The sequence below is a fragment of the Brassica napus genome, chromosome C3 (assembly GCF_020379485.1).
Source record: "Brassica napus cultivar Da-Ae chromosome C3, Da-Ae, whole genome shotgun sequence".
Classification (NCBI taxonomy): Eukaryota; Viridiplantae; Streptophyta; class Magnoliopsida; order Brassicales; family Brassicaceae; genus Brassica; species Brassica napus.
Window position 1 is genome coordinate 56093690 of NC_063446.1, and position 21566 is coordinate 56115255.

The 21566-nt window shown below is 38.3% G+C and overlaps 1 protein-coding gene, 1 long non-coding RNA gene and 1 pseudogene across 2 annotated transcripts; 1 reads left to right on the top strand and 2 right to left on the bottom strand.

Moving 5' to 3' along the window:
• The first annotated feature begins 12944 nt into the window (after positions 1-12944).
• LOC111202946 lies at positions 12945-16404 on the top strand. The gene is made up of 3 exons (XM_022696220.2): positions 12945-13294; positions 13567-15924; positions 16011-16404. The coding sequence occupies exons 2-3, from the start codon at positions 13597-13599 to the stop codon at positions 16260-16262; spliced, it is 2580 nt and encodes an 859-aa protein (XP_022551941.2). The 5' UTR covers positions 12945-13294; positions 13567-13596; the 3' UTR covers positions 16263-16404.
• A 277-nt stretch (positions 16405-16681) lies between these two features.
• LOC106356293 lies at positions 16682-18185 on the bottom strand. The gene is made up of 4 exons (XR_001272044.3): positions 17701-18185; positions 17459-17620; positions 17254-17383; positions 16682-17100 (listed from the first exon to the last, which is right to left on the bottom strand). It is a non-coding gene; the product is annotated as an uncharacterized LOC106356293 (long non-coding RNA).
• Positions 18186-18205: 20 nt separating this feature from the next.
• Positions 18206-21506, bottom strand: LOC111203103 (annotated as a pseudogene).
• Positions 21507-21566: the final 60 nt, after the last annotated feature.

Below are 21566 nucleotides of genomic sequence, written 5' to 3' on the forward strand. Positions count from 1 at the left end.
CGGGGAACTCGACTTCTGCGGGAATCATGCATTCCGTTCCATATACGAGAGCGAAAGGCGTTTCCCTCGTTGCTCGCCTTGGGGTGGTGCGATGCGACCAGAGGACTCCCTCGAGTTCGTTGGCCCACCTGCCTTTTTTAGTCTCTAGGCATTTCTTAAGTCCATCAAGAATGGTCTTATTGATTGTCTCGGCTTGTCCGTTGCATTGCGGATACATGGGAGTTGACTTGTTTAGTCGTATCTTCCACTTCTCGCAGAATCCTTCGGATCGGGTGGAGATGAACTAAGACCCGTTATCGGTTACGATCTTGTAAGGAACTCCATGTCTACAGATGATGTTTTTCCATACGAAATTTTCAACTTGGACGTCTTTTATACTTGCATATGAGTCTGCCTCTACCCATTTTGAGAACAAATCGGTGAGGACTAAGAGGAAACGCTTTTGCTTTGAATTGTGAAGAGGTCCGGCGATGTCCATGGCCCAGCGCATGAAGGGATATGGTGGCGTGATGGAGGAGAGGACTTCCGCTGGTTGTAGGATGGTTGGAGCATACCTTTGGCATTTTTCGCATTTTCGTGCGAACTTCTCACAATCTCCGATCATCGTTGGCCAGTAGAATCCATGGCGTTTGATTTTCACTGCTAGCGACCTTCCACCGGAATGGTTTCCGCAGGACCCAGAATGAACTTCATCCATGACTTTTCTCGCCTTTTCTCCCTCCAGACACGTCATGAGTGGTCCGGAGAATCTCCATTTGTAAATTTCGCCGTCGACTGTTACGAAACGCACGGCCTGTGTTCGGATTTTGCGGGCCGCCCATTTTTCGAGAGGTAATGTCCCGTCGGTGATGTAGGCTCGAATTCTTTGCAGCCATGGGGTATCATAGCCGTAATCGGATTGTTCCGGTTCCGGCTGTACCGAAACTTCCTCTACCTCTTCGTCTTGGTCCCCGATGAGGTTGACGACGATTGGTTGTCCGATACTTGGGTGTTCGATGAATTCGACCAGAATTACTCTTTTAGAGACCTGGGTCGGAACTTGATGCCAGGGCCGCGAGAGCATTGGCTTGGACATTTTCGGAACGGGGGATTTGGTAAGAGCGAAGCAGTCAAATTCTTGGGCTAAATTTTGGACCAATTTGAGATACGCGTCCATTCTTTTGTCTCGTGCCTCGTATTCTCTGCTATATTGACTTGCAACTAGCTGGGAATCGCAGTAGGTGCGGATATTGCGTATCTTCAACCCGTGAGCTAAACGTAGCCTCGTTGTTGGACGCGTGAAATTCAAGCCTGAACGACTGTTCTAGGATCTCACCGGTCGGAGATGTGAGGCGGATTCCGATGCCCGATCCTTTCTTGGATGAGGATCCGTCGACGTGAAGGAGCCATGTCGAATTTGGTTCCTCGTTGGTCACGGTTCCTGTTGGTAGTTCGACTAAGAAGTCTGCGAGTACTTGGGATTTTGCGCTTGTTCTTGGTCGGTATTCGATATCGTACTCACTTAACTCAATCGCCCAATTGGCTAGTCGGCCCGACTGACTCGGGCTATGCAAAATTGTCCGCCGGGGGAAGGTCGTGAGGATGACGATCGTGTGGGATTGGAAATACGGTCTTAGCTTCCGCGCCGATGTTACGACTGCGCATGCTAATTTTTCCATTAGTGGATACCTAGATTCAGCATCCAGCAAGGTTTTGCTTATATAGAAAATAGGTTTTTGTTCGCCGCGCTCTTCCCTGATCAGGACGCCGCTCACAGCTGTTGCCGATACCGCGATGTATAAGAACAAAGGTTCTCCTTCCACAGGTTTTGCGAGGACTGGAGGAGTAGCTAAGTATCGTTTCAGCTGTTGGAAGGCGTTTTCGCACTCTTCCGACCATTCGAATTTTTTATTTCCCCGTAGGATGTCGTAGAAAGGTAAACACTTGTCTGTTGACCGTGAAATGAATCGTTTAAGTGCTGCGACTCTTCCGGTCAATCTCTGGACTTCTCGCTTATTTTTGGGCGAAGCCATCTCGATCAACGCATTGATTTGTTTCGGGTTAGCTTCGATACCGCGGTATGTCACTAGGTAACCGAGGAACTCTCCCGATGCTACGGCGAATCTGCATTTTGTCGGGTTAAGCTTCATGTTATGGGAGTTTAGTTGCGTAAAACATTCCTCAAGATGTGATACGTGATCCCTAGCCCGGAGGGCATTGACGAGCATGTCATCGATATAGACCTCCATCGTTTTACCGAGCTGTTTGGAGAACATACGGTCACGAGTCGTTGATAAGTTGCGCCGGCGTTTTTGAGGCCAAAGGGTATTACCTTATAGCACTAAGTTCCGCGTTCAGTAATGAACGCAGTTTTCTCGCGATCGTCGGGATTCATCATAATTTGATTGTAACCTGAGAAGGCATCCATGAAAGATAGAAGTTCGTTTCCCGCCGTCGCTTCGACCAGCCGATCGATGTGTGGTAAAGGGAAACTATCCTTTAGACAGACTTTGTTAAGGTCAGTAAAGTCCACGCAGACTCGCCACTTCCTGTTTTTCTTTTTGACTACTACGGGGTTTGCGAGCCAGTCTGGATATCTCACTTCTGTTATCGATCTGACTTTAAGCAATTTTTCGACCACGTCGTTCACTGCGGAAGCGCGTTCGGGTCCTAGCTTACGTCTTTTTTGTTTGACTGGTTTGAAAGTTGGATCGATATTCAGTTCGTGACATGTTATGTTAATGTCGATTCCTGGCATATCCTCCGCAGCACATGCGAAAGTATTAAGGTTCTTTTTCAGACAGGTTATGAGCTCTGTCCTCAGGGGCTCACGGAGATCGGCTCCGATCTCGACACACTGTTCTGGGAACGCTTCGTCGAGACACACCGTCACCACGGGTTCGCAAGTTGGTTCACGTTTTTCTTCTGGGCCAGGATTTTACGGGATTGCCAAAAGAGTTCCGCTAAATCCTGACTCCGGGTGTTTTCGTCGGAGGCCATTTTCTTCACCTTTCTAGGAATGGTTTCGAGGTCGGGTCTTTTTCCTTTTTGTTCTGCGGCGAAACACACTTACGATACCCTCGGATTTCCCCATATTACCTCGATTCCGTTAAGAGTTGGAAATTTGAGGCAAAGGTGGTACGTTGATGGGATCGCGCGCATGGAATTTAACCATGGCGTTCCCATGATAACGTTGTAGGATGCTGGACGGTCTACGACTAGAAACTCTGTGATTCTCGTCATGGTTCCAGCTTTTACAGCGAGATTAATTGATCCGAAAGCTGGTTTCTCCCGAAAGTCCCAATAACGGGCTAAGATTTTCCACTATTTCAGATGGATCGATCTCCATCTTCTCGAGAGTATCTTTGAAGATGATATCAACCGAACTTCCAGTATCGATTAATACCCTAGCGATATCGATATCACGAATCGTTAGCTCGATAACAAGGAGATCGTTATGAGGTTTGGCCTGATCGACCGTTGCTCCCCCCTTGAACGAGATGATGTTCGCGCATGTCGAGTTTTGCATATCGTTTCCGATCGTTGAGTGGCTTTTGCGGGTTAGATTGATCCGTACGTCCCCTCCTTCTAGCGCCAAACTGTGGGAACCGAAATTTGCACTGACGATTTCCGTTTAAATTAGGAAACTAGGAAAACCCTAATTTCCCAGAGATCCCGGATATCTGCTAATACCACACGCCAAGCAATCAGAACACGATATAACAACGACGAAAATATAAGAAATCGAAAAGAGAGCAAAGAGAAGTCTTATTCTGAATTTGCGTATGAGCGTTACAACAAGGTAAGAGCCTTGGCTACGAGAGCTGTCAGCGAGATCCCTAGTTCTAACAACCTAAGACTGCAAAATCTAGTTGATTCGCAGCTCATAATAACAAAAACGAAAAGTTGCCTAATTGCTCTAAGTGCTAAGTTTGCTCTGAGAAAAGTCATCTTCCATGCCTCTCGCCTAGGCCTCCTTATATACTAGCTCCTAGGTCGGTTTACGCTTTTCCCCTTCTTCCCTTAAGCCGTCATAGCCTAAAAATGGAGATATTCCATTTTTCCCGATCTTCGTAATTATCTTCAGAAACTTCGTATCCGCGGAAACTTGACATTTATCTTCCCTTGCGAACCAAGCATAAACTGTCCTACGTTTTATGAGCTTTTGGTTAAAAAATCGTAAGTGGGCTTCGAATCACGTCTTAGGTCTCTTTGGGCCGTCTTTTGATTCGAGACGTTTATTACGATTTCTTTCGATAAAAACGAACTTTCCGCGGTTTTTATCGTAAAGTTTGATTGATGACTTCAAATGACGAGAAACATGAAATGGGTTCGCTACGGTCTTCGGGGAGTAGCATTAAAGAGTAGACGAGAATGCATGGGTTCGTGTCGTATCGACGTTTTTGGAAAGCTCGATCACTTCGTAACGATCAAAACGTGCACGTGCTCGATCGCTACGTAGCGACCAAGCGGGACGCGCGCTCGGTCGCTACGTAGCGACCGAGCTTGGCTCGAGCTCGGTCACTACGACGCACTCGGTCGCTACATAGCGACCGAGACGTGTGCGTGTTCGATCGTTACGCAGCGACCTTATTCGGGTTTTCTCCGATGTTTCGCGAACGTGTTTTTTCCGCAAGGCTCTTTGTAAAAACAAATCTTTTTCGAAAGAATATTTTTCGTAGAAATATTCTCGCTTACTTCTTCGGACATTTGAATGTTAACTTGGTCGTAACCGTTTTTGATCCCAACAGTCGTCATATGAACGGAATGGAGAACCAACATCCTACCCCCCCCCCCCCTGTGGATATTGGAGGTAAACAAATCCTTACTCAGTGTCAAAGTATTCCTTATACTCAATTTTTTGGTGAATCTCTTTATTAGTCTTCACAAACCATTTTAGATTATCTCCTCTGGAGATAATAAGCTCTATCTAATGCACTATCTCTGCAAATATGCTCTCCTCTTTTTCTACCACCACCTTGCCTAAAAACTCAGCCCTGTTTTCTAAGTGATCATATAGGATCATCCTTCTCTATTATAACTTGCATCATGATAGAAACGTTAATGCAAAACGGATGATCTATCTCCCAGACTATATTTGCGAAGTGATTTTGCCAGATGTCCTCTCTACAATCAATTTCACAAAACAAATATGACATGGCTATTGAAATTGATGACATGGCTTCCGGAAAAATATGACATAGATAATTTCATTTAATGTTGATTTATATTTTTAGCAAACTTATTAGAATATGATAATAATTCATATATTACATTTAATATTGACATTTCTTTTTGGTAACCTTTTTTAAAATATGGTAATAGCTCATACATCATCTAGGGCTGGGCAAAAAATCCGGATCTAAAGAACCGAACCGAACCCGATCCGAAAAAGTAGTACCAAACCCGAACCGAAATTGATTAAATATCAGAACGGGTTCAAAATTTTGGTATCTAAAAAACCGAAACCGAACCCGACCCGAACCGAAGTATCTCGGGTACCCGAATGTAACCGAAATAGATTTATATACCTAAATATATTACTTATTTTAAGATTTAATATATATTAAAAACATCCAAAATATATAAGATACTTTAAAGTTGTCTAAAATACTTAAAAATATACATAAATAGTCAAAAGTAAATGTCTAAAATAGCTAAAATATATTCAAAACACCAAAATTCTTGAAATATCTATTAATTTTCAATCCATATATTTAAATCAAACCAATTTATATGTTAATTTTAGGTATTTTGACATATATTATACAAATTTATATGTAATATATTATTTTGATTTATTGATTTTGAGAAATTTTAAGCATATAATGAATATTAAAATTTTAAAAATAATTTAAATGGGTTATCCGAACCTGAACCGAACCCGCAAAGATCCGAACCGATCCCGAACAGAAATTTAGAAATACCCGAATGGGGCTGAAATCTTTAAACCCGAAACCCGATTAGATCCAAACAGAACCCGAATGGGTACCCGAATACCCACCTTAACATCATCTATAAAATAAATATATTCATATATAACATTTCAAATTTCGAAATATTATTATTTTTGTATAATTATACAATTTGTATTACTAAAACTTTCAAAAAATTTTACAATTTAAAAAAAAAATATCTAATCGTAAAATCATTAGTTTCTTATATATCTACAAATTTTATAAATATTGTTTAGGCTAAATTTTTGATAATTATACAATTTTTATTAGTTTTATGCAAATTGATTTAATATATATCAAATCTATATTAAATATTAGTAAGAAAATAGTAAAATATATAATATTTAATAAAAAAAATTTAAATATAAATTAGATTTAAAAAATTCATTACTGCACACATGGTGTGCAGGAAAACACCTAGTTTAACAATCATCATTCTCTGTTAGAAAGTTAACCATTAGGATGTCACTATCTGTAGTAAACATTACGCTTAGTGGGCTATTAAGATAGTTCTGCGGGAAGGTCATGATAGCGTTAAAGAATCCCCATTCCCTGCAAAGCCACCAACTTTATTAAAACCCCATAAAAGCATTGAGACAAAAAGCAGAGCATTGAGACAAAAAGACAGAGCGATCCTCACTCCTCTCCCTCTGTTCCGATGTAATCAATTGGAAGCAATACCATTTCAAACAAACCCTTATCTAAGAGTCAATCCCAAGATCTCTAAAAATGTTGATTAAAGGAAGTAGGAGCTTACGAGAGAGTATCATGATGTCCGATAATGGTAACGCTCCACTTGGATATATTCTTCTCATCCACCAGTGTAGCATAACAATCGTTTATCTAAATCGCAAATATACCAGGAAAAAACAAATTGTAATCATCGCAAGTATCATTCCATGGTTACATGAAGGTGATAAACTAAGCTTAAGTTTTATGTTAAACCAAATGCTTACAAATATTTCATTTTTACAGGGAAATTATCACTCACAACCACACCAGGATCACGTTTTTACTTTGATAACGACATTGATATCATACAACACTTCCAAAAGATGAATAAACTGCCATCCTAAGCCTAATGGCATAACTCCAATTGGGATCAAACGTAAACCAGTCAACGGTTTTTAAATTTGCATTACCGTTTCGTAAGTCAATTAAAAAGGCACACTCAAATACTCTTTTCTCCTACGGAAATTGATTGAACAACTATTTTTTAATTAAGATTATAACTTAGATTACTATTTTTGGCTTATTTATTTAGTTTATCTTAATATTTGCAAATTTTCATTACCGTTTCGTAGTCACATTCATGAAAATATCTTATAATATTCCAAAATTCATGTATAATTATGAATAATTATAAAACAACTTACTCCTACTAATTGGTAAATCATCGCATCCTTAAAATCGAAACTATGATATTAGATGATAACTATACACTGTTTGTAGTTAATTTTTTAAATCATTGGGTCAAAATATAATATAATCCTCATACAATATGTTTTCTAAAAGTCAAAAATGGAAACTGACCGAAAATTAAACACATGTTGGTAGGAGAGTTCGAACCCTGGTCCAGGAGCATTTAGGAGGTCTACTCTACCACTAGAGTAAGGATACACTTTGGATAATTCGTGCTCGAAATACCACATATAATAGGAAGCCGGAAGACACAGGATTTTTTTAATCACGCCGTTTCAGAAAGTTCGAGTGTTTCTTCTTCCTTTTAACGAGGGAAACTCGAGACTCTTCCTCTTCATCTCTCCACTGCTCTCAAATCGATCACATCCGCCATGGCTGAACAGAACAATTCTCCTACTACTCGATCTAGACGGCAGAGGTTCACCGAGATAGATTCCTCACTCGGAGAGTCCTATCACTTCCGACCTCAAATTCAATTCAAGTCGTACGATGATCGTCTCCAGAGCAGCCGATTGTTATTCCGCAATACCGTTACCCCAATCGGAGGATATTCTCGCCGTCATCACAATGAGGACGCCTCTATCGGGTATCGTTATCTCTGTCTCCGAGGCTTTGTAGTTCAGGGTCCTTTTAGATCCTAAGAATCATGCTTTAGATGATGTGTTTAGCATTATCGATAGCATAGGATGGTCCTATACTGTGATGCATGTGCATTCGTTCTGTCCTAGAGTTGTGAGGGAGTTCATCTCGAACAAACCCTACAACGATGAGGGTGCTCTTATTCGGGGTTATATTCTCCAATTTACACCATCGGTGATCAACCAACTGATGATGACACCATCTGTTGAGCACTCTTTTGAGTGGAAAAAGGTTGTTCTGAAGCAAGCCATCTCCCATCTCACTGGAGGCCAATGCTCCGGATGGACAGGATTCAACCTCAATGCTTTGCTCAATCCTTTCCATACACTCTACCGTGTGTGTGAGCGGAATTGGCTTCCAGGTCCTGACTCTGATTCAATGATGAAGAACCGACTCCACCTTCTATATGCTGTCGCCAAACGCGAGAAGATAAGCTTTGTTCATCTTGTGTATGACCAAGTGATGGACATGACCCGCAAGACAGATTGGGACAAAAACCTGATTTTCCCAAACCTCATCTACCAACTCTTGATGCTTCAGAAGGAAGTTCCTCTGCTACCAGGAGATGAAGAACCTATTGGAAGAGGTCTTCCCATCAGTGGAGTATCAGTGACACAAGTGGACCAAGGGGACGTAGAAGGCTGAATTAGAATAGCAGCCAAGTGATTTTTTGTAAAGTCAATAACTCTTTGAAGAATGTGACTAATATATGATCTTTTTGTCAAGTAGCTTGTGTCTGAATCCTCTTCTAATCGGTTGTAATCTCAATGACAGTTAGTTTTTTGGTATAATGTTATTGTCTAAGTTAAAATGTTGTTTCGAAATGATATAATGTTCCGAAACTCTGTCTGCATCTAGCATAAAGCTAAATATCTCTCTCTCTATTTTTACTGGTTGAATCGTTTCAATGATGGTGATTCACAGGATACAAGGCCAGAACCATAACCAAAGACTCCTTCAGATCTTACTTTGTCTGACAGATCTTCCGAGCATCTCACGGTATCTGCTATTCTTGCTTGGCTCAACGGCGGAGATTGGAGGATGGTGAATCGAGAGTGGTTCAGGCAGGACGACCTGCTTCACACATCAGTCTCCTGTTTCTCTCTTCCTCCATACCCGAAGTTTCAAGCTTCCTCAACGTATCCTCTCTTCCTAAGATTGGTCAGTTTAACCCGAACCTTAACTCAAAACGTTTGGTAAGAAAGTCTTCAATGACCCACACATCTGCTCCATCATTGCACACATGAGTAAAAGAAGTAAAGTTATAACAAAAGCTTTCTAGATAACAGGCCAAAAGGGTCAACGAATTGGCTATAAAGCTCTAACTTTCAGGAGTAATCATAGTATATGAAATATTTCAAAACCCTATTCTACAATGCAAAAAGCAAAAAAAATATTACTCTGTGGCTACGGCTTGAGTCTTGCATAACATGCTCCAAAACATAAGTTTTTGATAAAAATATAGTTACTAAAAAAAATTAACCTCTAAAAAGTATTATTACTAACTTTAATTAAAAGTTGTTTAAAAATACGATAACATATATTTGGAAACAAAAAAAAATATTATTAAAATATCTTTTTCTCAATTTTATACAATATCTTTCTATTAAAATACTACTAAAAAATATTTGTAATATTTATATTTCAGACATTCTTATTTGTGTGAACTTTTTATTTATTGGATACTTAAAACTACATCAAGTCTCGCATTTTTTTATAATGCTGTGAAGACTTTGTTTTCCCTTTATTTAAAACTATGCTTCTAAATTATTTTTATTTATATCATGAAAAAAATATTTAGTATTTCTATGGTATCAATTTAATTAGATATGTGATTCTATAAATAATAATTTGGATCCTTTCATGAACGGTCCCAATATTTATAACCATATTTCCGTATTTAATTGAAGAGAAACAAAAAAAAAACAACAACTTATACCATTGGATTGACATGATTTAACGGTGGAGATTAGTAGTTGAAGTTATCCTCACCATTGGTCGAACTTTTTGGAAGTAACCTAGATATGCTACTACCCTTATCGATTTCTCTCTTCCCTCAAACCACCACAACTCTCTCATATGCCGTAATCCATCTCAAGCCACCACAAACTCTCAGAGCCTCCACAATCCTATATCAAATCCGTCTTCAACCACCACGATTTAGATAACAGTGTTATCTTACACATGTTATCGACATCTAGTCCCTCGATCTTATTCATCCATCTTATAAATCTTTTGAATACACCACAAGCCTCATAGATCCACAAAGATTTGAAGCCTTACGTACCTCAGAGATAACCAATAGTCTCGATTTATAGGGATAGTCAAGGATCTAACTTTTGTAAATTTATCAGTTTTGTCTTTAGTAATTCCTTCTTCACATAGTTTTGTTCATTAACTTAGATTGCATGTTCTTATTTTCGTTATTTACTTATTTTAAAGATCTAAATTTGGTTAACTTTCCAGCTAGCAACTCTAATGGAAGCAGAGAAGCAGTCAACACAGCTCAACCAGACACAATAACCGCCACAACAATTAGCGGTCAACACAGCTCAACCAGCCACATCAATAATTAAGCACTCAAGAAAGCTCAACCTCAGGAGTAACTAATGTATACAAGCTAACCAGAGCCGAGCGCAAACCAATTGATACGCATTGAGGATCGGGAAGAAGACATCGACCCAGATTACATGCATTATCTGAGGGCAATAGGTGCATATGACTCAGTTCAACCACAGTCAGCACGAGGAAAGTGTCGTGATCGTAATGGTCCTCGCTAAAACATCTACCTAATATTCCTACTGCTGTGATATTTGTATCACCATTGCTTCACTTATGTTTTATTTGCTTCAGTATGCTATATTTGCTTGGTATGTTTTATTTTGATTCTCTATGTTTTATTTGCTTCAGCACGATATTTTCTTTCTCCTATGTATGAGATTTGTGTGTGTCTCTAATACAAATTATAATTCTAATTGTATATTTCCAAAAAATCTACAAATTATGCAATTAAACATTCCAAATCAAACAATTTTGCAGCAATTCAACCAGCAAATGTTTCATTATCCAATATGCTACATATAAAAAAATGTATATATGAAACTTGATAACCTATCACAAGAAAAAAAAACTACATTATAGTATTCAATGACACATGGTAGATGATATAATCTTTGTGATTTAATATAGCAATATAAAACATTATAATACCGTGTTTCATAATACCCAGACTATGTATTTAAAAAATGATATACATATGAGCACAAAAAAAATAAACTTTAGCAAAAAAACAGAGTATTTTAATTACTAATAAATATTAAGTATGATTATTAAAAGACTAATATAAACATTTTTTCAACCTCTTCAACTGATACCATTTGACTAATATAAACTTTAACTATGTTTACATATAAAATATGAAACAAAATATGAATTTATGGTATTCCAAACAGAACATTATAATCTTCCGAAGAACTTGCTCTGATTTTACAAATATTTTATAAAAAAATAAGATGATAGTAATGATTTTGATGTTATAGTTGATGTTAACACAACAAATTCATTAGTATAATTTAAACAAAATCATTAGTATAATTTAAACAAAACATAAATTAATGATATTCCAAACATGACACTATAATCTTCAGAAGAAATTGCTCTGCTTTTACAAATATTTCATAAAAAAAATTATTAATAGTAATAAACATTTCAAATCAAACACAAAATTGCAATATCCAATTTTCCTTAATATAAAAATTACTAATAGTAATAAAATATTCCAAATCAAACACAAAATTTAAATAGCCCATTTTCTGCGCGTAGCGCGGACAACGACTCTAGTCCGGATAAAAATAAAATCTTGCACTTACTTTAGACCATCTGACTTGGAAAAGAAACGTTTAACCTTTTAAAATCCATATGTACCATGTCCTGAGCCTTGTCTACTGGATATGCAATATGCACTGATGACAATGTGGAGAGTTGATAAGAGTTTCTGTAATAAATCATAAACACACAGATACACAGACATGGAAGACAACCGTAAATCTTGAAATAAAACCCCAAACCAATTCCATTATTCCAAACCGTAAATCTTGAAATAAAACCCCAAACCAATTCCATTATTCCAAGACCTTGCAAATAAATGCTAATTAGAAACCAAGTTCCCCCCTTTTCTTGAAAAGATAGTCCTTAATTTTATAAGCAATCCATCTCCTTATTTATTCCTAAGAGAACCACCAATAAACTCCAAAGCAGTTGTACACTAACCTCAGTGATATGATAGAGAATTTCTTGACTCATTTATGAAAATCACCCTTCATAGATCTTGACTTGTTTATGAGAATTTCTTGACTCTTTTATGAAAATCTCCTTCATAGATGAGTTAGTTTTTTTCTTTTGTGTCGTGATAAGTATTCATCATTAGTCAGGAATTTTTTTTTTTTTTTTTTGTTAGTCAGGAATTATAAATTGTTGTTTTATTAAGGGAAATGCAAAGCATAATAATTTGTTTAGTAATTAGTATTGATAGAGAATATTCTCTTGCTCAATTCAAATAAATAGTATTAATAATTAATAATAAAAATAAAAATGTAATGTTTATTAAAAATGTAATACAACACATTGTAAATAATTCAAAACTTCAAGGTGACCTCAAAAAGGACCCTTCAGTTTTAATAGTATTGATGATAGATATGCTATACAAAAAATTTATTTGTATTTATGAAATTAATTTTAAAAAAGTTAGTTTTTTAGAAAAGTATTGTATTAATTTAATTTATTCTAAAGTATTATATTTATATACTAAAGATATTTCCTAATTGCATATTTTAATATTATTTTTATGCATATTTTATTTTTTAATGATAATATTTTTATTCAATTACTTAGATGCATATTCCAACTATATAAAAAGAAGTTGGTATGGATCTGCTAACGTTTTAGCTAAAGTAAATGATAATAATTAATTAGTATTTATGGTTTTATTTTGGTTTGTAAAGAAAATTTATTTGTTACCATAAATATAGGGATATTTTCATTGTTTTGTAAATATGATAAAATCCAAGGGTAGAATCCTGGATTTATAAAATAGGATCCTGCTTTAAAAAACATAAATTACCTTTCTCGTTGACCCCCACCCCCAATAGAAGAAGAAAGACACTAGGGTTCCGGCGATCTAACATCGGATTGGATTCGCGAGGAATTAAATCCTATTCCTCGGACTAGCATTGATTTCTCATCAAGCTTGGGTCTTTGTTATCTCCGGGAGTCTCACCTTCTCTCCCGACCCGATTAAGGTTCTTTTTTTTCCTTTTTTTTTGTGTGTGTGTGTGTGTGTGTGTGTTCATATATATATATATATATATATAGTTCAAGTGAATAAATCAATCTTATTATTCCCGTAATAGAAAGGCTAGGGGATTCACGTTTAGTCTTTGGTTTGTATGTATTCATTCAATAGTAATTGTAGTTTCTTTTCTTTACGAACTTAGCTTAATTCACGGTGGTTGGTTGTCAATTCGATTCCTATTCTTCTTCTATTTCTGATGTTTCCTTGTTGATGTTGTAGAGAAGAAGAAGAAGAAGAAGAAGAAGAAGAATGACGTCGCCACCACAACCTCCTCCAGAAATCTTAGTAGTGATTGAGAGAACAGCACGTGTGGTAGCCCAGTTGGGCTTAGAGCATGAGAAGTTAATCTTGGAAGCCAATCGTTGTATTGAGAATGCACCTTACAAGCCGCCTGGTAGCAAGACTGTATTGGAGGTTGAAAGGTCCGGCTTTTTGAAGAGTTGTGATCATCCCTATCACCAAGTCTACAGGAAAAAGCGCGATGCATACTTTGCTCAGTGCCAAGATGGGGTGATTCATTTCCTACGACCTAAATTCGATGATGATGATGATCTCAAGCCTCCTCCCAATAGGGACGACCCTCCTCCTCCTCCTCACCCTCCTCCAGATGACATCACACCCATCGACCTCGGTTTGGTTAAGGTCACTGCTCTGTTTGTGGCGCGCTACGGCCAACAGTTTTGGCACGCTTTGATCGACATGCCCATGTGCCCCCATTTCAGCTTTTTGAAGTCTTCTGACAAGACATTCAGTTACTACAACGGACTTGTTGGTCTGTATCATAGAGTCCTAAGGCCTTTTCCTCCTGATGCTGATGAAGCTCCTCTTGGGGAGTTTTTCCGCTATGTTCAGTTGGAGAAGCTGCATCAGAAAGTCACTGATTTGCATGCTTTGGCGTATGGTCTTGACTGCATGGACGACCGAGATGCTTCTCCTCTTGCCATGCCACCCTCCTTTTCACTTATGACTATGCCTCATCATCCTAATCAAGATGAGGATGACATCCAACCCCAGTGTGAACCTGATCCCATTCCCCCATATATGTTTCCCGAAAGGATTTCACTAGAAGAGCTAGTTATCATTAAGCTTACTGCATTCTTTGTGTCTCGGTACGGTCAATGTTTTCTTCGGGCGCTGATGATGAGAGAGGTTTCCAACCCTCACTTTGACTTTCTGTTTTTCCGTTGGGATCAAAGGCCTCAGTTTCCGTCAATGGAGCCAGCTGAAATCAGGTCCCATGTTTTCAATGTGCTTGTTTATGCCTATTCAAAAATACTAATGCCTTCCAAAAGGGCCAACGACCCTGGTTTCTGTTCGGTGGTCGTTCTTGCTGTTTTTTCTTCCCGTCTTCTTCGACTTGAGAAGCCGAAGCTGGGGGAGGGAGTGAAGACTAGGGCTATCATTGATTTGCATGCCTTTGTGGCAGGTGTGGACTATCTTGCTCACATGCATGAGCCGCAGTATTCTGGTATCATGTCACCACCTCAACGCCTTTCAGTTATGATAAAGAACCTGCAGTCACCACTACAAACGCCGCATCCTGGTATACTTGTTCTGCTTCCCCTGGGACGTAAGCTCAGTGACTACCCTCAATGCTCAAGGTCCATGTGTAGCCACCTTGAATACACATTTCCTCAATCGATTGGACCCGATGAGCTTGGTGTTATCAAGCTCACAGCGCTGTTTGTAACAAGGTATGGGATGTCTTTTATGGAGGCTTTGATGAAGATAGCGCCTACTGAGTTTGAGTTTCTGAAGCTAACTCATAGCAGGAGAGCGCTCTTTTTCGCGTTTATTGACGTGTATTCCAGTGTATTGAAGCCTTTCACAAAGGGCGGTGATCATTTGGCCATGGCTCTTGAGTTTTTCTTCTACTGTCTTCAGTTGAATAAGCTTAAAAAGGGAGTGGCTGTGATGGAATTGTCGGCTTTTTTGAGTGGTGTTGATCATTTTGCATGGATGGATGTTAATGGCTACTCTGCTATCGTGGCTGCACCTGAATGCCGTTCAGTGATGATGAACCGGCTAACGCAGATTGATACTGGTGGTGGTCTTGATCAGCCTCCAACTCTAAGAACTCCCTTCTCGTTTCCTTCTAACTATTATCGATTTTCCTCACCCCATGATATAGCTATCATTAAGCTGACAGCTGTGTTTGTGGCACGGTATGGGGTGCGCATTTGTCGGGAATTGAAGAAGAAATTGGATGCAAGAACAGTTTTAAAGTTTATGGAACCAAGTGATGAATTGTTCCATTTTTATGAGGTAGCTGTTCATGCATATTCCAACATATTAGAGGGTTCAGATGATGCTGATACAGAGACAGTTATTGAGAGATACTTCCATTGTGTTCAATGGGAGGAGCAAAAGGAAGAAGGGTCAATGACTTTTGATGATGATTTGTATGGTTTTGTGGAGGCTGTTGACTGCTTTGCTCAGTTGGAGGATGGATACTTTTTTCAGATGATGGGGAACATCCATCTCCATCTAGTACGTCCGTGTGATTGTCTTTATGAACAGACCTCTTCATCAGAGCCAAAGAGACGAAAGGTTGACGAGTCATCTAGTGTTATAGAGGTAAATATTTTTCTTCCTTGGGCTGGAACTGGACTAGTCTTTGTGTGTTAAACTTGATATATATGTATGTGTATTTTTTTTTCAAGGATTCCTCGACGATCAAGGTGTGGGTTCCAACAGTGTATGGAAGGAAAGTCATTAAAATAGCAGTGGGGTCGTTATCGGAAAAGGTGTCGAGTTTGAAGGAGAAAATAGCCAATGAGATTCAAATGCCAGCAAAGGATCTGAAGTTACGTGGCAAAGAAGGGGTATTGAAGGGGGACAAGTCACTAGCACAAAACGATGTTGAAACAGGAGAAATCCTCACCCTGACTTGGCGCATTTCTAGGTGGTATTAGAGAAATGCAAGTCTCGTCTATTTACTAAAAATATGTCCAAAACTTGTTTTTGATTGGCAAGCAACGTTTTGTCTCTGGTATCTCTGTTTTGTCTTAAAATATTTACTACTTTTGTCTCTGCTATCTCAAAAATATTACTACTTATGATTGTGTGCTCATTCACTTCATTGGTTTCTCGTGCAAAAAACAGAGCATCACAATAACATTTGCAACAGTTTATGAACAAGGTTGCGCACATGTTCTGCTTTTGAAATAATGAGAGCAGAACAAAACATGGTACAGGGGTCAAGGCTTGTGAACAGGTGCTGAGCACCAACACCAACACCAACGATACCATATTTACTTGTAGAAGCATCAATTCAGCGACAAGTTGATTATAGATTCTACGTGGCTAGGATGCTCGTTCTACTTTGATCAGCTTTGGAACATGAAAAAACTGATTTACTATATCATACGTTTTACAACCTGATAATCTCGTGTCAATGCATCAACCACAAACACACATCCAAAAGAAAAACAAAAAAAAAACCTACAATATTTCACATCTTGATATCTCTTTCTTCTATCATATGGATACTGAACATGACACAAGTGATATCCCCAGCTTTTCACCATCCGACTCCCAAATACAGACTTGGTAGGAATATCTTCTCACTACTAAAAGCTTCCACCTCCACTCTGAACAGAAGATCTCTTCCTCGTCCCCACAATCAACTCATTGGGAACTCCGTTCTCCCATTGTCTTGGCTGGCTGGCTTGGCTCCTCATATTGACGAACGTCTCATTATATGTATGGTGTCTCTGTGGTTTCCCCTCAATCCACCAGGCCGGATTTCACCTGCAAATTAGGCAAGTGAAACTTTTGGATTACACAATAATCTAACGTTCACTATCATTCGAATAAACTCTCTCCAGTCACTTAAGATAACCTATGCAGCCTCTTCAGTACAAACCATTATCATATTAGCTTACGCATGGTAAAGAAGCATACGTTTATTCAGTGCTACCACGTCAAACTTAACGGAGTTTTACAAGCATCTGCAGCTCTTTTAATTGCCCGTAAGATAGAAAACAAGATAAGGACGGTTTCCTTGTTACTAAGTAACACCGACAACATAGGGCTGCAAAGGGAAGATGTAATAATCAAAAATTCAACAGAAACTAATTAGCAACAATAAACGGAACTTAGCTATTACCCACAAAACCGAGCATATACATGCTCATCCATGCAGTCTTCTGAAGGGAAATCCGGGTCATGTGCAAGAACATGGATCAGGAACACTATCATGTTAATCTGGACAATCAGTGAGTGATCTACATCCCGTTGATCTACACCCCCAGCTTCTCTTGTAGCATTTCTGATGAATCCATTGATATATCTAAGTGACTGAACAACTGAAACATTCCCATCTTAGAGTGAGAAGTATTAGCAACTTACATCATTTTGCAGATCTCTGCATGGATCACAGATGGATGGAAAACGAAAAAGCACATGCGTATCTTCTGGCTGGGTATCATATTTTCCATCAATAGCTTGTGTAATTTGGTGAGAAAAGTCATGGTAATAAAAGCATTGGAGTCCTGACAGAAAACAAAGGCAAATGACCAGAAAGACAATCAAGTGCACCATAAACTCAACCAAACTAATCCAACTTTCTGAACACAGGTATCTAGTACAAGAGACCAAAAGAAGCAATTACAAGTCAGACAGCCCTCACTGCCACTAAATGGTTAACTATACTAGTAACATCCCTTTTTTCAGGAACAAATGACCATAAACCCAAGCCAATTCCACTAGAGCAACTTTTGGATATGTCACATATGCAAGGGTAGATACTCTCATAAGTTATCAAGAAATTCACATAAATTCCTTCAATCTAAGAAATCGATATGTGATCAAGTAATGTAGAGTCAAAGAAATAAACGCACGTTGCAGAAAAAATAACCTTGCATAACTTGGAAAAGACAGATTTTTCAAATGTCTAGCCAACGAAGCAATGGCAGAAACAGCATGTTTTGCCTGAGAACGAGTACCCTCCAAACACATCTTCTCCAGAACAGTGGAATAGTCACTGCAAAAGCAAACCAATGTCTTAAGTATGTCCAGGTCTCACTAATCCATACGTAGTATAGTAGTTGTCTAGGCATTCAAAAGTAACAAAGTATCTAAAACGAACTCAAAGCATCTAATAAATCTATAAATTTTAGTTACTCTTTAGAAAAGTAGACTTTATGTTTGACCGAAAACGATAGACTACATAACGTGCCTATATCTGAAATTTTGTATTCAGAATGTTCATTGTATATCGCCGTATAATAATCTTCTTCAATTAGTTTTCCATCAGAGAACTAATATTAGTTATGGGTGTAGTATAAACAGGCAGAACACTTAAGCCCAATAGCTTGATAAGTTTATGTTTATATCAGCACAACATATTTGCAAATGTTTGTAAATCAGATCTCAGAGAGTAGATTCTGAAACCTTGCGCTACAAAGATGGACAGGAAATTCTTTACTATGATCAAACAATTGGTTAACAAATTAGCTTTTTACTTTGTGTCTGATTACGTATACAAACTCAGTAGAAAATGCCATGTTACACATTTCTCTAGCAACACCATAAAGCAGTATAGCAAGATACTTAAGATGATAGCTTAACCTAAACCCATTGCAAGTCAAATAGTGCTGGATGGTTACCTGAAGTTGGCAGAAATATATGGAGCTGCCTTTGACAAAGCTTCAGTTACCTCGTCAGCGAATGAATCATTGTCCTCTAACAGCTCCGAAAACTGTTTTTTTTTCTGAACCTCTCAGGTAAGAAGGGAACATGTTGAGGATTACCTAATTTAGGAAAACAGTAACTGTGTCTCATTTTCATATCCGAAGTCGATTTAAGCATATAACACTAATGTACACTTAAGAACGATGATATTCATAAAATAAAATTTAAATGTTTTATGGATTATGGAACATTAGCGCACAACAGAACACCTTAAATGAACAAAGGACGGATATCAAACGGAACAACAAAAAATTATACGCAAGGATAATAATTAGAGGATGCCTGCATGTTTCTCTGCATTTGTTCTTACCAGAAGAAGTTTGATGAAAGAAGCCTTCAACTGCGTGTCAGCAGAGGTGCTGCTAGAAAGCTGTTCCAGAAGATACCGAACATGCTCTGAGCTAAATATAGTAGGGGCACATTTTGTAGAAAGTATGCGCAGGAAGTCAAAAAGTTGATGATTTGCACCAATTCTCTCGAGAAACTTCTCCTGGAAAAAAAAAAAGTAAAATGTAAAGAGCAAATATGTACTGAAGTTGAATATATCTACTATGCACATTCAAGTGTTTATATATTTTGCTTCTTTCTGAACACCAATGCCTTTCCTGAAAAATATACTCTAGCCGATAATACTAAAATAACGCAGCACAGAATTAATCAAGAAAGAAAATGAATAGAATATTCACGATACGGTAGATGTTTCAGAGAAAACCTTACGAACTGTGAAGTGAATTTAACATAAATTACGCATAAGCCAATCATAATAAAAGTTTGGACTTACTCTAATAGTCGGAGCTTTTGTGAATGTCAGTTCATCCAGCAGTAGAGTTAAAGCATCAAAAATTGAGGTGTCGTCCATTTGGTCGAATTTGTGAAAGAAATCTTCTGCCTTAGAGGCGTCTGGAAAGCAAGCTGAAAGCTGTACAAAATAGCTTTTCTGTTTTTTTTTTTTCACTTCTTCTACATCTTGATCCTGAAGCAAGCATCAGATTAAACTAATAAAGTGAGCAACATAAGGTTTGCGAACCCTCGGGATCTGTGAGCACCAGATTTTAAGAGATAAGCGAATACTGTTAGTGTAGATGAGGCGACGAAAACAAGTGCAGAAAAGTAAGATCACACGTTTATTAAAGCGCAAATGCATAATAAATACCAGTATTTGATCTTCAGAATTGTGCAAATCATAATCGATAGATAATTAATCTCTGTACATCCATACCTTTCCCTCCTTCACTAGATTTTGAAGAATAACACCGACAAGTGACGAACTCGCCTCTTCTTTCAGAATATCAGTCATTATGGTTAGAATGTCATTGAATAAACTTTGTTGCGCTTGCTGCGTGTTAGCCTCTCGCTGCTGCACTTTAGCATTCTTCTGATGAACTAAATTCTGTTGATAGTGCTCCCTGTAACGAGAAGGAAAAAAAAATGATCATGAATACACCAGAGTAGTCTCGTAACAGTACAAAAACAAAATGTTTCATCTCTTACCTCACAACAGAGAAAAACGTGTTAAGTCATGGCAGTCCACGTCCAGCATTAGCATACAACATTTGCTATCGAGAAACTGTCTCCAAGATCTTTGCCCTTCTCGAGAAGTGAGGGCTTACAGTATCAGAGAACTCAGCAAGAAAGAGGTTGAAGATATCCTGAAATTAGGATACCACATGTTAAAAAAAATAACCCACCTGACAAAACCGAACCTAGTACTACTAACGCTGTAAGTTCCACAAAGATGCAAGTGACTACTACACAAACAGGAGCCATAAATGAAAAGGGGCTAAAGGAAATGTTTATACCCTGAGATACTTGTCTTCAAAAGGTGGCTCAGGTGCCAGAATCCGAAAGATCTCACTGACGCAAACAGTAACTAATAGATTCACGTCGTTATCAACGATTCTTAAGAAGGTCATGCTTGATAATGGATTTCTTCAGCGGTTTCAGCTCAGCTTCAAGCAGTTTCAGAGCTTGTTTCTTGCTCACAGTTTCAGTAACTAAAGGCTGCTCGATTTGTGACAGTGTAGTAGCAGCTTCCTGCAAAAAGTTACAGATACAGGTAATGAACATAGATTTCCCTATCACACTATAAACAGCCCTCAGATCAGCGACTAGCTTACCGATAAAACCCTAAAATAGATTTCAAATGTGCAAAAGCAAAAGAAAAACCTTTGGGATACTAGGGTAAAACCCATCACACACGGTCACAAAGTTGTCAATCGAACTACAGAGTGATGAAATCGAGTTGATTGGAGTAAACCCACATACTTACACGTAGTGATTTTACGAGAGAGCCCTTGTTCGGATGAGAAGACTGAAGCAAACGAGAACCCATCTCGGAGACAATCTGCTTTGGAGTTTTCTCCATGTTCCGTACAAAGATAGTAGCACAATACAAGGTTTGAGCAGGAAAAGAAAAAAAATCATTTTTCATGGTTCTTATGAAAATCCTCTTTTCAGGACATGACCGGTATGATCTCCATAGCGCTTCTATATCTCTGGTCTATTCCTTGTCTCATTCTCTT

Excerpts from the sequence above, each read along its gene's own strand:
- LOC111202946 (XM_022696220.2), top strand. The coding sequence starts at position 13,597 with ATGACGTCGCCACCACAACCTCCTCCAGAAATCTTAGTAGTGATTGAG. Across the intron at positions 15,925-16,010 it reads AGTCATCTAGTGTTATAGAG|GATTCCTCGACGATCAAGGT; the intron begins GTAAATATTTTT and ends TTTTTTTTCAAG.